Source organism: Mytilus edulis, chromosome 14 (assembly GCF_963676685.1).
Source record: "Mytilus edulis chromosome 14, xbMytEdul2.2, whole genome shotgun sequence".
Classification (NCBI taxonomy): domain Eukaryota; kingdom Metazoa; phylum Mollusca; class Bivalvia; order Mytilida; family Mytilidae; genus Mytilus; species Mytilus edulis.
The window spans coordinates 30913695-30929793 of NC_092357.1; the positions used below are offsets into that span (position 1 = coordinate 30913695).

Consider the following 16099-nt stretch of genomic DNA (forward strand, 5'->3'; position numbering starts at 1 on the left):
ATCTCTATATGTTCTTATATATCTCTAAGTCTATATGAAGGGTTAGATTCTAAAGAATACATCCACTACATACATCATTATCTCTATATGTTCTTATATATCTCTTACTCTATATGAAGGGTTAGATTCTAAAGAATGCATCCACTACATACATCATTATCTCTATATGTTCTTATATATCTCTAAGTCTATATGAAGGGTTAGATTCTAAAGAATGCATCCACTACATACATCACTATCTCTATGTGTTTTTATACATCTCTTAGTCTATATGAAGGGTTAGATTCTAAAGAATGCAACCACTACATACATCACTATCTCTATGTGTTCTTATAGATCTCTTAGTCTATATGAAGGGTTAGAATCTAAAGAATGCATCCACTTCATACATCACTATTTCTATGTGTACTTATAGATCTCTTACTCTATATGAAGGGTTAGATTCTAAAGAATGCATCCACTTCATACATCACTATTTCTATGTGTTCTTGTAGATCTCTTAGTCTATATGAAGGGTTAGAATCTAAAGAATGCATCCACTTCATACATCACTATTTCTATGTGTACTTATAGATCTCTTACTCTATATGAAGGGTTAGATTCTAAAGAATGCATCCACTTCATACATCACTATTTCTATGTGTTCTTATAGATCTCTTAGTCTATATGAAGGGTTAGAATCTAAAGAATGCATCCACTTCATACATCACTATTTCTATGTGTACTTATAGATCTCTTACTCTATATGAAGGGTTAGATTCTAAAGAATGCATCCACTTCATACATCACTATTTCTATGTGTTCTTATACAGAATGTATCCACTACATACATCACTATTTCTATGTGTTCTTATACATCTCTTAGTCTATATGAAGGGTTAGATTCTAAAGAATGCATCCACTACATACATCACTATTTCTATGTGTTCTTATAGATCTCTTAGTCTATATGAAGGGTTAGAATCTAAAGAATGCATCCACTTCATACATCACTATTTCTATGTGTACTTATAGACCTCTTACTCTATATGAAGGGTTAGATTCTAAAGAATGCATCCACTTCATACATCACTATTTCTATGTGTTCTTATACAGAATGTATCCACTACATACATCACTATTTCTATGTGTTCTTATACATCTCTTAGTCTATATGAAGGGTTAGATTCTAAAGAATGCATCCACTACATACATCACTATCTCTATGTGTCTTATAGATCTCTTAGTCTATATGAAGGGTTAGAATCTAAAGAATGCATCCACTTCATACATCATTATCTCTATATGTTCTTATATATCTCTAAGTCTATATGAAGGGTTAGATTCTAAAGAATGCATCCACTACATACATCACTATCTCTATGTGTTTTTATACATCTCTTAGTCTATATGAAGGGTTAGATTCTAAAGAATGCAACCACTACATACATCACTATCTCTATGTGTTCTTATAGATCTCTTAGTCTATATGAAGGGTTAGAATCTAAAGAATGCATCCACTTCATACATCACTATTTCTATGTGTACTTATAGATCTCTTACTCTATATGAAGGGTTAGATTCTAAAGAATGCATCCACTTCATACATCACTATTTCTATGTGTTCTTATAGATCTCTTAGTCTATATGAAGGGTTAGAATCTAAAGAATGCATCCACTTCATACATCACTATTTCTATGTGTACTTATAGATCTCTTACTCTATATGAAGGGTTAGATTCTAAAGAATGCATCCACTTCATACATCACTATTTCTATGTGTTCTTATAGATCTCTTAGTCTATATGAAGGGTTAGAATCTAAAGAATGCATCCACTTCATACATCACTATTTCTATGTGTACTTATAGATCTCTTACTCTATATGAAGGGTTAGATTCTAAAGAATGCATCCACTTCATACATCACTATTTCTATGTGTTCTTATACAGAATGTATCCACTACATACATCACTATTTCTATGTGTTCTTATACATCTCTTAGTCTATATGAAGGGTTAGATTCTAAAGAATGCATCCACTACATACATCACTATTTCTATGTGTTCTTATAGATCTCTTAGTCTATATGAAGGGTTAGAATCTAAAGAATGCATCCACTTCATACATCACTATTTCTATGTGTACTTATAGATCTCTTACTCTATATGAAGGGTTAGATTCTAAAGAATGCATCCACTTCATACATCACTATTTCTATGTGTTCTTATACAGAATGTATCCACTACATACATCACTATTTCTATGTGTTCTTATACATCTCTTAGTCTATATGAAGGGTTAGATTCTAAAGAATGCATCCACTACATACATCACTATCTCTATGTGTCTTATAGATCTCTTAGTCTATATGAAGGGTTAGAATCTAAAGAATGCATCCACTTCATACATCACTATTTCTATGTGTACTTATAGATCTCTTACTCTATATGAAGGGTTAGATTCTAAAGAATGCATCCACTTCATACATCACTATTTCTATGTGTTCTTATACATAATGTATCCACTACATACATCACTATTTCTATGTGTTCTTATACATCTCTTAGTCTATATGAAGGGTTAGATTCTAAAGAATGCATCCACTTCATACATCACTATTTCTATGTGTTCTTATACAGAATGTATCCACTACATACACCACTATCTCTATGTGTTCTTATATATCTCTATATGAATATGAAGGGTAAGATTCTAAGGAAGGCAACCACTACATACATCAATATCTCTAATGTGTTTTTATATATATCTTAGGCTTTATCAAGGGTTAGATTATAAGGAATGCACCCACTACATACATCAATATCTCTTTGTGTTCTTATATATCTCTTAGTCTATCATTGTATTTATGAAGGGTTATATTCTAAAGAATGTATCCACTTCATACACCACTATCTCTATGTATTCTTATATATCTCTAGTTCTATATGAAGGGTTAAATTCTAAAGAATACATCCACTACATACACCACTTTCTCTATGTGTTCTTATATATCTCTAAGCCTTTATGAAGGGTTAAATTCTAAAGAATACATCCACTACATACACCACTTTCTCTATGTGTTCTTATATATCTCTTAGTCTATATGAAGGGTTAGATTATAAAGAAGGCAACCACTACATACACCACTATCTGTATGTGTTTTTATGCCCCACCTACGATAGTAGAGGGGCATTATGTTTTCTGGTCTGTGCCTCCGTTCGTCCTTGCGTCCGTCCGTGCGTCCGTCCGTCAGTTCAGGTTAAAGTTTTTGGTCAAGGTAGTTTTTGATGGAGCTGAAGTCCAATCAACTTGAAACTTAGTACACTTGTTGCTTATGATATGATCTTTTTAATTTTAAAGTCAAATTAGACTTTTGACCCCAATTTCATGGTCCACTGAACATAGAAAATGAAAGGGGGAGTTTCAGGTTAAAGTTTTTGGTCACTGTAGTTTTTGATGAAGCTGAAGTCCAATCAACTTGAAACTTAGTACACTTGTTGCTTATGATATGATCTTTCTAATTTTAATGCCAAATTAGACTGTTGACCCCAATTTCACGGTCCACTGAACATAGAAAATGAAAGTGGGAGTTTCAGGTTAAAGTTTTGGTCAAGGTAGTTTTTGATGAAGCTGAAGTCCAATCAACTTGAAACTTAGTACACTTGTTGCTTATGATATGATCTTTTTAATTTTAAAGTCAAATAAGACTTTTGACCCCAATTTCATGGTCCACTGAACATAGAAAATGAAAGGGGGAGTTTCAGGTTAAAGTTTTTGGTCAAGGTAGTTTTTGATGAAGCTGAATTCCAATCAACTTGAAACTTAGTACACTTGTTGCTTATGATATGATCTTTCTAATTTTAATGCCAAATTAGACTTTTGACCACAATTTCACGGTTCACTATACATGTATACATAGAAAATGAAAGTGGGAGTTTCAGGTTAAAGTTTTTGGTCAAGGTAGTTTTTGATGAAATTGAAGTCTAATCAACTTGAAACTTATTACATATGTTCCCTATAATATAATCTTTCTAATTTTAATGCCAAATTAGATTATTACCCAATTTTTACAGTCCATGGAACATGGAAAAGGATAGTGCAAGTGGGGCATCTGTGTACTTTGGACACATTCTTGTTATATATCACTTAGTCTATATGAAGGGTTAGATTATAAAGAATGCACACACTATATACATCAATATCTCTTTGTGTTCTTATAGATCTCTTAGTCTATATGAAGGATTAGACTCTAAAGAATGCATCCACTACATACATTACTATCTCTATGTGTCTTATAGATCTCTTAGTCTATATGAAGGGTTAGATTCTAAAGAATGCATTCACTACATACATCACTATTTCTATGTGTCTTATAGATCTCTTAGTCTATATGAAGGGTTAGATTCTAAAGAATGCATCCACTACATACATCACTATTTCTATGTGTCTTATAGATCTCTTAGTCTATATGAAGGGTTAGATTCTAAAGAATGCATCCACTACATACATCACTATTTCTATGTGTACTTATATATCTCTAAGTCTATATGAAGTGTTTGATTTTAAAGAATGTATCCACTACATACATGACATACATTACTTTCTCTATGTGTTCTTTTATATTTCTTAGTCTATATGAAGGGTTAGATTCTAAAGAACGTATCCACTACATACACCACTATCTCTATGTGTACTTATATCTGTATATATCTCTAAGTCTATATGAAGTGTTTGATTTTAAAGAATGTATCCACTACATCCACTACATACATCACTATCTCTATGTGTTCTTATATATCTAGTCTATATGAAGGGTTAGATTCTAAAGAATGCATCCACTACATCATGTCTACATACATCTCTATCTCTATACAAGTGTTATTATATCTCTATCTCTATACAAGTGTTATTATACATCTCTATCTCTATGTGTTCTCATAAATCACTCTTATACATCTCTATATATGAATCATCATTTCAATTAATGTTTCGCCAATATTTAAACCTCACAGTATATATTTTTATGCATATATATGTCATAATCAGATTTCATTATTATACAACCCTCTTCTAAATACATCACATACATAAGGTTTAATAGTTATTTCCAGTATGTGTCTCTTTAATCACATTTCTTCTGAAAACAACTTTTCAGCATGTGTGTCATATGTATGATGTTTGTGGCGAAGTAGCTTTCTCTGCAAGTCTGAATTCATGAAATTTGGTACGAAATTAGATTTTCCTTGATTTGACTAGTATGTGTTCTCATGTGTTTATGTAAATATCACTCACACTGAACCTGAACGACAGACATCTCGATGTGAGTGTTGTCTGCTTTATCCTCAATATGTATTCTTATGTGTCTCTTTAAACTATCAAGCCGACTAAACAGTTTACCACATACATCACAGTCATAAGGTTTCTCCCCTGTATGTGTTCTCATGTGAGTTTGTAAATTACCATGGTGACGAAACCCTTTACCACATACATCACAGTCAAAAGGTTTATCACCAGTATGTGTTCTCATGTGACTCTGTAAATTATTATGCTGACTAAACGCTTTCCCACATACATCACAGTGATAATTTTTTTCGCCTGTATGAGTTCTCACGTGACTCTGTAAACTACTACGATAACTAAACTGTTTACCACACAAATCACAGCCATGTGGTTTGTCTCCAGTATGTGTACTCATGTGTCCCTTTAAGTCACTTCTTTCATTAAATTTTCTAAAACAAACACCACATACATGAGGTTTTTCACCAGTATGTGTTCTCATATGTCTCTTTAAGTCACTACTTAGAGTAAATTTTCTAAAACAAACATCACATTCATGAGGTTTCTCACCGGTATGTGTTCTGACATGTCTCTTATATTGATTACTTTGACTAAATTCTCTAGCACAAACATCACATTTATGACGTGTTTCACCTGTATGTGTTCTTAATATGTGTCTTTTCAAATGACTACTATGACTAAATTCTTTAGAAGAAACATCACATTTACTACGTGTTTCACCTGTATGTGTTCTTACGTGTCTCTTTAAGTGACTACTTTGAATAAATTCTCTAGCACACACATCACATTTATATGGTGTTTCACCCGTATGCGTTCTCATATGTTTCTTTAAGTCACTACCGTGACTAAATTCTCTAGCACAAACATCACATTTATGGGGTTTTTCACCAGTATGTGTTATCATATGTTTCTTTAAGTTACCACCCTCACTAAATAATTTACCACAAACATCACATTTATATGGTTTTTCACCGGTATGTGTTCTCACGTGTATCTTTAAGTGACTATCATGAGAAAATTCTTTAGCACACACATCACATTTATGATATGTTTTACCAGCCTGTGTGTTGATGTGTCTCTGTAGAGTACCATTGATTGTGACTAAATCATCTCCTCCCTCTAACATCTTATTGATATTGTTTATCACCAGCCTGTGTGTTGATGTGTCTCTGTAGCATGTGTAGAGTACCATTGATTGTGACTAAATCATCTCCTCCCTCTAACATCTTATTGATATTGTTTATCACCTGTATGTGTGTTGACGTGTCTCTGTAGAGTACCATTGATTGTGACTAAATCATCTCCTCCCTCTAACATCTTATTGCTATTGTTTATCACCAGCCTGTGTGTTGATGTGTCTCTGTAGAGTACCATTGATTGTGACTAAATCATCTCCTCCCTCTAACATCTTATAATATTGATAATGTTTATCTCCAGTATGTGCATTCTTCAACTTGTCATGCTTGTTCATGTTGTTAGACTCTGTAAGGAACACACAAAAAAAAAAGACATAATAACCTTTTGATACTTTTCTGCATTTTACATAATATAAAATATCTATTTTAACATTCTCCATATGTTAGTAATTCTAATTCCATGCTATATATATGGGCAGGAATTCGCTAGTGAAATTTTAGGGTCAATAGTGTTTATCCAATTAAAAAATAAAGAAATCATGCAAATATGGAGAATAAACATTGTTTAAATATCAAAGTGGATTAGTCTTTATTGCCAAATGCAAAAAAAATGGATCCAATTAAAAAAATCAACAAAAAATCAGCACTTGTTATGTGCTGGTAGTTGAAAACTGTAGACAAAAAGTGTGACATTTCTGCAGTGGCAAAACCCCTAGTCATATTTAGAATATGCCTGAAGAATTGTTCTACTATAATAGTTGAAAATCAACTGCAAAATGATCCGTCTATCATTTAGAAACCCCATTTTGAACAGAATCCGATTATTGCTGCAAATAAAATACGTTTGAAAATGGACAAGTGCATGTAACTTTTCCCGTCAACAAATGTTACATGCACCTTTTCATTAGCTGATTAGCTTTGGAAACAAGTTATTGGTCCAGCATGGCAAATTTTGAAAGGTGTCAACAATGGATACAATTTGGATTTCATGATTTTTATCAATCAACTGAAGTTTGAAAAATATAGAAGGTAAGAAAATTTATTTCATTTTCGTGTCAATACTGCCCAATAATACTCATCTTTTTATAACAGTTGTATACTTTTAATAGTAAGCATTACCATAATTATTTTTTTCACATTTCAACCCACTGACAATTACATTAAAATGTGGCTTTGTCATCTTTCACACTAGGCATATACCAGTGATCAAGCAGATGATAAGAGAGTGGGACCAGGTTAATTTGACCTCACAATGAAGTGTTACATGCACTTTCTGTGTAAATTAGGTTCTTTGATAATGATGTGTGACTTGCTTTGCAATTTTGTCAAAAAATATAAGTTTATCTTGTATTTAAACAGGTTTGACCCTTACGATATTCATTTTATTGCTGGAGAGATTTCTGTACATAACATTGACACGAAAATATTTACAAAGGAAAGGTGTCTATGATACATGCAAAAGCTTTTTTTTGTACGGTTTGCCTTATCAATCTAATTTTTTACATGAAATACCATAGATTAATTGCCAATTTGATTAACTAGTACTTGTATTCATTCTCAGCATTATAAAGATAACTGGCCACTTAATTTGAAAACATAAAATGTAACATTGACACCAGAATAAAAACAATATTACTTTATTACACTTAAAGCATAATTGGCCAGTGCATAATATTAAATCAAATGTAAATTTATGCTGAATTCTTAACAGAGAAGTTGTTGATCTTTCTTGACTTTACAATATTTACTTGTAATTCTTATCGTTTAAAGGCATATGTAATATTGACACATCTTCTGCGTCCAGGTTACATGCTACAACCTAATAAATGTGCATACAATTATTCAATCAATAAAATCTTGTTGAAATTTAAATTTGCTTCATTAAAATGATATTAAAGCAATAAATGAGTTTAAATTATTTGTGTTTATTGTTTTCCTGATTGACTAGCAATTTTTCCTCGTCATTTGTTGGTGTTCCTGTCAATGTTACATACATAACCCAGAATTATAATGTTTTAAAAGCATTGATTTCCAAACCTCTGTTATGAGCTTTAAAATGAGTTTATCTGAGTTTATAAATGACTAACATCTTAAATATTGTCATAACACAATTTCTTTGATGCTCCTATGATAACTTTATGAGTAACATGGACTACGATTTTTATATCAGGTCTTTTTTGTGTTACATGAGAAGATTTTACTGTGTTGAAATCAACAGTTAATCTAATTTTTAATATTCAAAGTTATTATTATGATACCTATTTTAAAAAATAATGTATAAAGTAAACCCAAATTAAACTTTTTTTTCATTAAGAAATTGTGTATGTAACATTGACAGAGTCTATTATTTAGACTTCTACATGTTCAGGCCAGTGTTACATGCGTAAACAAAACTTACTTCCATATGGAGCTATTATCTTATTTTTATTTTACAAAATTAAAGCGTTTTCATGTTTTCCGGTTTAATTTGTCTTTTAACACTAGTTAGTAACATTGACAACAATATTTTGTGTCAAGATTTTTTTATGTTACATGCAAAGGTATTACTTCCTTAAAGTCAGACATTTATATAACATTTTATAACCTAAATGATTAATTAGATATTACTGGGCAGCAATTATATTATTTCTCCAAAGTTGACTATTAAGCACACCACTTTCATCTTCTGGTCTTCATGTATGTAACATTGACATACAACCTTTTACTTTTCTGTCAATGTTACACGCATGAACAGAACTGATAACATTTACTTACTCCTTTGCTCTATAAAGAGATTATTGATAATTTAACTTGTTTTACCACCATCAAACTTCATCTTTATTTCTAAATATAGATATTCTTTTTAGAAGTGTATTTTCTTCATTGACAACAAAATTGGTGTCGGTCTTGAAAATTTACATGCAATTTTTAATAAAAAAAATCTACAGGCAATATAAACCTTAGAAAGAAAAAGATGATCAGCAATAAATATGATGAAGAAAACTCAGGAAGATGCTGCAAAAAGATAATGTCCCTGTCAACCAGTCAGATGGTGATGTCCCTGGCAGCCAGACAGATTGTGATGTCCCTATCAGCCTGGAAGATGGTGATGTACATATCAGTCAATCAGTTAGTTGGTAATGTTCCTGCCAGTCAGTCAGTCTGTGATGTTCTTGTAAGCCAGTCCGAGGGTAATGTCCCTGTCAGCCAACAGATGGTAATGTCCTAGTCAGCCTGGCAGATGGTGATGTTCATATTAGTCTGTCAGTTGGTGATGTTCATGTCAGTCAGTCATATGGTGATGTTCCTGTCAGCCAGTCAGATGGTGATGTCCCTGTCAGCCAGTCAGATGGTGATATCCCTGTCAGCCAGTCAGATGGTGATATCCCTTTCAGCCTGTCAGATGGTGATACAACCCTATCAGCCTGGCAGATTATGATGTCTGTGTTAGCCAGTCTGATAAGGTCCCTATTAGTGAGTCAGGTGGTGACGGTCCTTTCAGCCAGTCAGATAGTAGTTCTGTGTCAGAAAACCAGATGATGGTGACTGTGTATGCAGACATACTAGTGATCTACAATTTGACCATTCTACAGCTGAGCAGTGTAGAAGATAGTTATTTCAAAATCTTGTTTATTTATCCCTTTTCATTCACCAGTCAACACATGTATCATGTGTATTTACTGATGCTCATTATAGAAATCATGAGGAATTCAATTTGTAACATTTTTTTTAAATTTTTATGCCAATATTTGACATTCCAGAATATCTTTTGATTTATAAGAGGTTCAGGCTCCTTAATTCTGATTTCAAAATAATAATAATAAACTCATCATGGATACCAAAATTTAAATTTTGTAGGCCAGAAACGCTTTTCGTTTACATAAGACTATTCAGTGACGCTAATGAAACAAAAAAGTAAAAGAAGGCCAAATAAAGTTGAAAACAGGACTATGGTCTAATGGGTGTTGGTTTTCTCTTCTGAATTGTTTTACCCTGGTCATTATGGGGCCCTTTAAATTGTGGCTTCCTGTAGTTTAGGTAACAAGTTTTCAAGATGAAATGGCATTGAAAAATCGAAACAAGATATTTGAGAGTTTCTATATTATATTGTAAATTTTATAATCTATGCATGGATTTTGGTTCTGATTGAGGGTAGATTAATTGTGTTTTGTTTTTTTCTTTTTTCAGATAGATAGTTGAAGATGTTGGAGACAGAAAACAAGAAACAAGAAACTTGTTTTGAATATTTTAATGTTTGAAATAAAATTTATTGTTTAAACCTTAAAAAGTTATCATAAATGTAAGATTAACCAGCAGAAATAAAACGAGATATAGGGTAATATGTCTATCAGACAACAAACTCAAAGATGAAACCCAAATTGTTCTTTATAGAAGTTATGTAAACGATTGAAAATAAGATTCTCAATAAATGCAGCTGTATCAACCTCTCGTAGATTTGTCCATATTTTGTCTTGGTTTTTCATACTATTAGTTTTAAGTGTAACTGTGTCACATAAATGAGGGATACATGTAATCATTTTGTACCCTTACTTTGTCAGTATTAAGTTATCAAGTGAGAAACTTCGTGGATGCTGATGATTGTGTGGTTGTCTTCTTATCAATCTCATCCCTGTGCATAACAAAACGGGTTGCTTACTTACTGATATAAAAATGTTTCATGTTGTGGAAATTTTGGATGACTCCTTCATCAATTGATCTATCTTTGGTCTTAATTTTATTTTTCTGGTTATTTTGACTTTTGAATATCGTTTAATTTAGCCTTCCATAGTGTACCACCATGAACAAGCATAACTACTGGTATAGTTAAAAAATATGTCTGCTGTCTGAAATTTAGGTGAATGGTTTTGGTATTAACCACTATTTAAATAATATCATATATGAGAAATGTGGCAGTATAATTGTATAATTTACATTCAGATGGTTGTTTGGAGGCTTTTTATATCTTTTAAGGTCAATTCTGGCATGGTTCATTATTCATATTTTTTGTGTCCACGTTACATGCAACATTTAAGTCACTATTTTATGACAGAAATGAGATAATTGCAAAAATATTAATACAATTTTTTAATGTGAGGGTAACACAATGAAAAAGAGCCTTTACATGTTCAGAAAGAAAATGATTCTTACTGTATTTATCTCTTAAACATTGCATGTAACATTGACAGAAAAGTAGAGGAAACTTGCTATCACACAATTTCTGAAAGAAATGAAAATATAGATTTTAGAGTTTTGATGATAGACAATGTTTTGTGATCAATATATATGATATTGAATGTTGAATAAGTTAAGGAATCATTAATCTGAATTTGGAAAAAGTGTCCATGTTACATGCTCCAAATTCATTATTTGCTTTGGTTCCAAACTGACGCAAGTTTAAAAATGATTTTTTTGGTTACAAATAGAAGGACACCATTTGTAGCAATAATTTGTAAAAAATTTAGAAGCTTATAATGATTTTTATTTTTTTCTTACAATGTCACACTAAAGTAGCATTAGCGAATTCCTGCCCATATACAACATGTACAAGAATTTTATATAATCTACTGCCTCATTGATTTATACCTTGCATCTTCCTTTATATATTCATGAGGAAACAAAATTTGGTAGATTATGTAGAATGGTAGATGTCAACATAATTTAAAGCTCTGTTTTGAAGACTGTACTTTGACATATAAACTTTTTTATGCATTGTAACTTGGATTGTGAGTTGTCTCATTGGCATGTATGTCACATATTCTTTCTTATCTATCATGACTATAGCAAATAAACTGCTGACTCAAAGATATGTCTCGTATGTCTGCATAAATAAAATCAGAAAAGACAGTCTGGTAAACAGCAACATTTCTATCTCATGTCAAGTGAAGTAATTAGTTGCTTAACTATGAACTAGGGATAGAACCTCAAGATAGTTGTAAAACTGATATGCTTGGATAGATATGCAACTTTATAGAAAATACCACAATAAATCCTGTTACTGGACCATGATTGACATGATTGACCTTAAGTTACAACATGTACAATGTACATTGTAGGTTTCAATCAAAAAGTTATGTGGAATATCTATATACCCATAATCATGATAATGGGGCAGATGAACGCACACGAACATACAGACGACTGGACAGACAGTGGTAACATAGTATAATATCATATATATGTTTTTTATTCATTGTTTGTACTAAAACCTGGACGTTAATTTTCCCAGTTGAAATGTATAACATTTGTCAATGTTTGATTTCTGGGCCTTTTATCATGTTTATAGTCCAAATAATTATGACGTCTGGCAAGGCTATTTTGTCATTTTTCAGGGACACCTTCCTACGACGTCATAACGCTGAAGCCATTTTTTACGTCTGGAGTTTGAGAGCAAATTTTGGGGGGAACTTTGACACCTAATTTGGACAAGAAATTTTCATTGCCGGTTAGAAATTTTTACGTAGTTACAAAGTCCTACCTAAGTCCTTTTTTGTGCTTATTGATGTAAAATATATCCAGAAAAATCCAAGAGAAAGGTTTATATAAACATGAGTTAGTGCTCATAACCTTGCCATTGAAAGAGGAAGATATTTAAAAATGCCCAGAGATCAAAGAATTTGTGAAATCTGTAAAAGTGGCGAAATTGAAAATGAACAGCACATGTTGCTACACTGTAGCGGTTACTCCAGTATTAGAGTCTTTTGTATTAAAAATGTTTAATATTACAGGAAAAAGTGTAACCACATTGTGTGATAAAAATATAATAAATCTTATACTTAATAATACATCTTATAAGGCACTAAAATTATCTTCCTCTTTCGTAACAAATTGTTTTAAGGCACTGGCTACGGTTACATGGAAATGTAACAATAATAAAAATATTATTGTTACATTGGAGACTAATTGCCGGAATGCAAAGTTGGGTGGGGAACCGATTAATTACAAACGTAACAATAATTACTGAGGCTACGGTTACATTACGTTATTATTACATGAAAAACAGCAATGTACGCTAGATTGATTAAACTTCTATAGTTGTATTGCTTCATTCTTTCATATGTACTAAACAATACTTGTAATTTAATACTGATAAATAATAAAATATTATTATTCAACAAATGGTGTACAACTTGAATAGTTTTACTACGTATTAATGGTTTTGATGTTCTTAAAGATACTACTCAAGATTAGGAGTGTGACTGTCAAAGGCGAAAAATATAGTTCAATGGTTTCACTTTTTTTAAGTATTTAACTGCACACCAGTCCTACTCTTATTACTGTCATTATACTTTGAACCAATTTTGTTTATGGTGAAAAAAAATAAAACTTGGGATGCGTTTTAAACGAAACTGAATCAATATCAAGATGTATACATTTCATACAGCTTAAAATTTATAACTTGACGCAAATTGATAATCAAAAGCAAAGTTTGCTAACTGTAACTAAAATACTAAGAAATTCTGTATGTACACGTATCCGTGGAGGACGTAATTTCGTTCATCAAAAATGTGTCGGACTTTAAAAACAACTTACTGGATATGTAGAAATTGTCATTGTAAATAAAAAATTACAGTAAATAAATTGTATGTTTTAAATGTATGTAATAAATGTCCTCAACTTTTATTATTTAGTACATATTACTACTCCCATCGTACATTGCTTTTTTTCATGTAACAATAACGCAATGTAACCGTAGCCTCAATAATTATTGTTACATTCGTAATTAAACAGGTCCTTACCCAACCATGCATTCCGGCATTTAGTCTCCAATGTAACAATAATATTTTTATTATTGTTACATTTCCATGTAATCGTAGCCAGTGCCTTGTTTTAATGCAAGAAGTAATCTATTGTAATAGATTTTCATTATACCTTTAATCGTTTATTTACATATATATATATAATTGTTTGTATTTTACTACCATGAATAGCAAATTGTTTATCCATTCGGTCATTACCATTTATTGTAAATGCGTTTGTGCCAATAAAATATTGTCTATTGTCTATAAATATTAAAGATACGATTTCATTTGAAGTGGGGAAATATTTATTTTGTTAGATAACAACTTCTTTGTTCAAGTTTTTACGTTATAAGTAGTATTAATTATACCCATTTATTGCTTACTCTAGTTTGTAAAGAATAAAATAAACCATTGTCTTCTAAACAACTTACTAGAAGTGTTTTGAAGGGAGAATTTAAGTCGGGGGAAAGAAACCAACGTTATATTCTTCAATATGTATTTCCTTCCATTATTATGGAACACCTCCTCAGTGGATACGAATCACCGTTTTGTATAGGTGAACTCATACATAGTGTCTCTGTGAATAGTGAACATGGAACGTTGTGTCATTTATATTGTATAAAGCCGCTCCACAGTCATGCTTCAGTGATTCCCTATATAATAATTAACCATTTTTTTCCCACGAAAAAGGGGGAGGGGGGGGGGGGGGGGGGTGATCCACCTATATAGCTTGTGTAATATATGTCCACTAGACTTATTTGTATACTCTGCCGACCCTGAGTACAGCTAAATCATCATTATACTTTTAAAATTAGGCTTATACAAAGTCGACCTTTAACAATCTCGGCCTATTATACACACTCGACCGTTAACAATCTCGGCCTATACACACTCGACCTTTAACAATCTCGGCCTACATTTTTTTCTAACTATATAGAAATGTTCCGGACCATATGAGTATTTGGACCATACGCGTATGGTCATGACCAGCGTATGGTCATGACCATATGGGTATATACTCATATGGTCCGACCATACGCGTATGGTCCGACCGTACGCGTATGTTCGGGGTAATTAACATTCTGTTACAGTTTACTTTTAATACTTCTTAACTCTTCATATGGTATGACCGTTCATTAAAAAGACGCTATCATATAGGTAATTTTATGATTATTTTATAATAAAAAGATTAGCTAAAGAAAAAATAGAAGTTTCACAAAGTTAATTTTACTTAATTGTCAAAACTATGATAAACACATTTTATACCTTTGGTCATTACCGATGGTCATTACCGATTTGTTATTACGAGTGAATGGCACTATGAATATGTCGACTTAGAAATTAAATTTTAAAAATTTCTTTATCAACTGTTACACAAGAAGTCACTGGAAAGTAACATAGTTTATTTAAAATGTCTTGTGAATATGGTGTATTGCAGTCATTTTTAGGAAATTTGAGATCTAGAACTTTTAAAAACACCATAGAAATCAAAATGGCCAAAGACCTCGGTTTCACTGTACGCAGCTGCAAAAAGGCTAGCTTTTCACTCGCAAACAAAAGGTGTACATGAAAAGGATCGTGCACAACCAAGACTTGCGAATGCAAAAAAGCCATGATACCGTGTGGAAGTACATGTCACCCAAGCCTACATGTAAGAATGTATCTAGAGATGAAAACTAACTATGGTATCAATATTTGATTTTTACGTAGTTTTTGAATTAGCAAATTGTTATGTTACCATCATAGTGTTTTTAGATAAAGTTTTTGTATTATTGAAACGTTTATAATGTAATTTGAAATAAATACCTATATGGTCCAAATACTCATATGGTCCGGCCCGTTAAAAACCAAACGAGTATTATACTCATATGGTCCGACCATACGCGTACGGTCGGACCATACGCATATGGTCAGACCATATGAGTATACGCATATGGTCATGACCATGATTACGCGTATGGTCCAA

The 16099-nt window shown here is 32.0% G+C and overlaps 1 protein-coding gene across 1 annotated transcript; it reads right to left on the reverse strand.

The window, feature by feature from the left end:
• Nucleotides 1-4829: 4829 nt before the first annotated feature.
• On the reverse strand, nt 4830-14606 carry LOC139503928 (zinc finger protein 45-like). Its single transcript, XM_071293949.1, has 2 exons — nt 14565-14606; nt 4830-6761 (listed from the first exon to the last, which is right to left on the reverse strand). Exon 2 carries the CDS (start codon nt 6469-6471, stop codon nt 5266-5268), a length of 1206 nt encoding a protein of 401 aa, XP_071150050.1. The 5' UTR covers nt 6472-6761; nt 14565-14606; the 3' UTR covers nt 4830-5265.
• Between the last annotated feature and the right edge of the window lie 1493 nt (nt 14607-16099).

What these genes read in the sequence shown, in the direction of transcription:
- LOC139503928 (XM_071293949.1), bottom strand. Translation starts at nt 6,471, where the DNA reads ATGGTACTCTACACATGCTACAGAGACACATCAACACACAGGCTGGTG.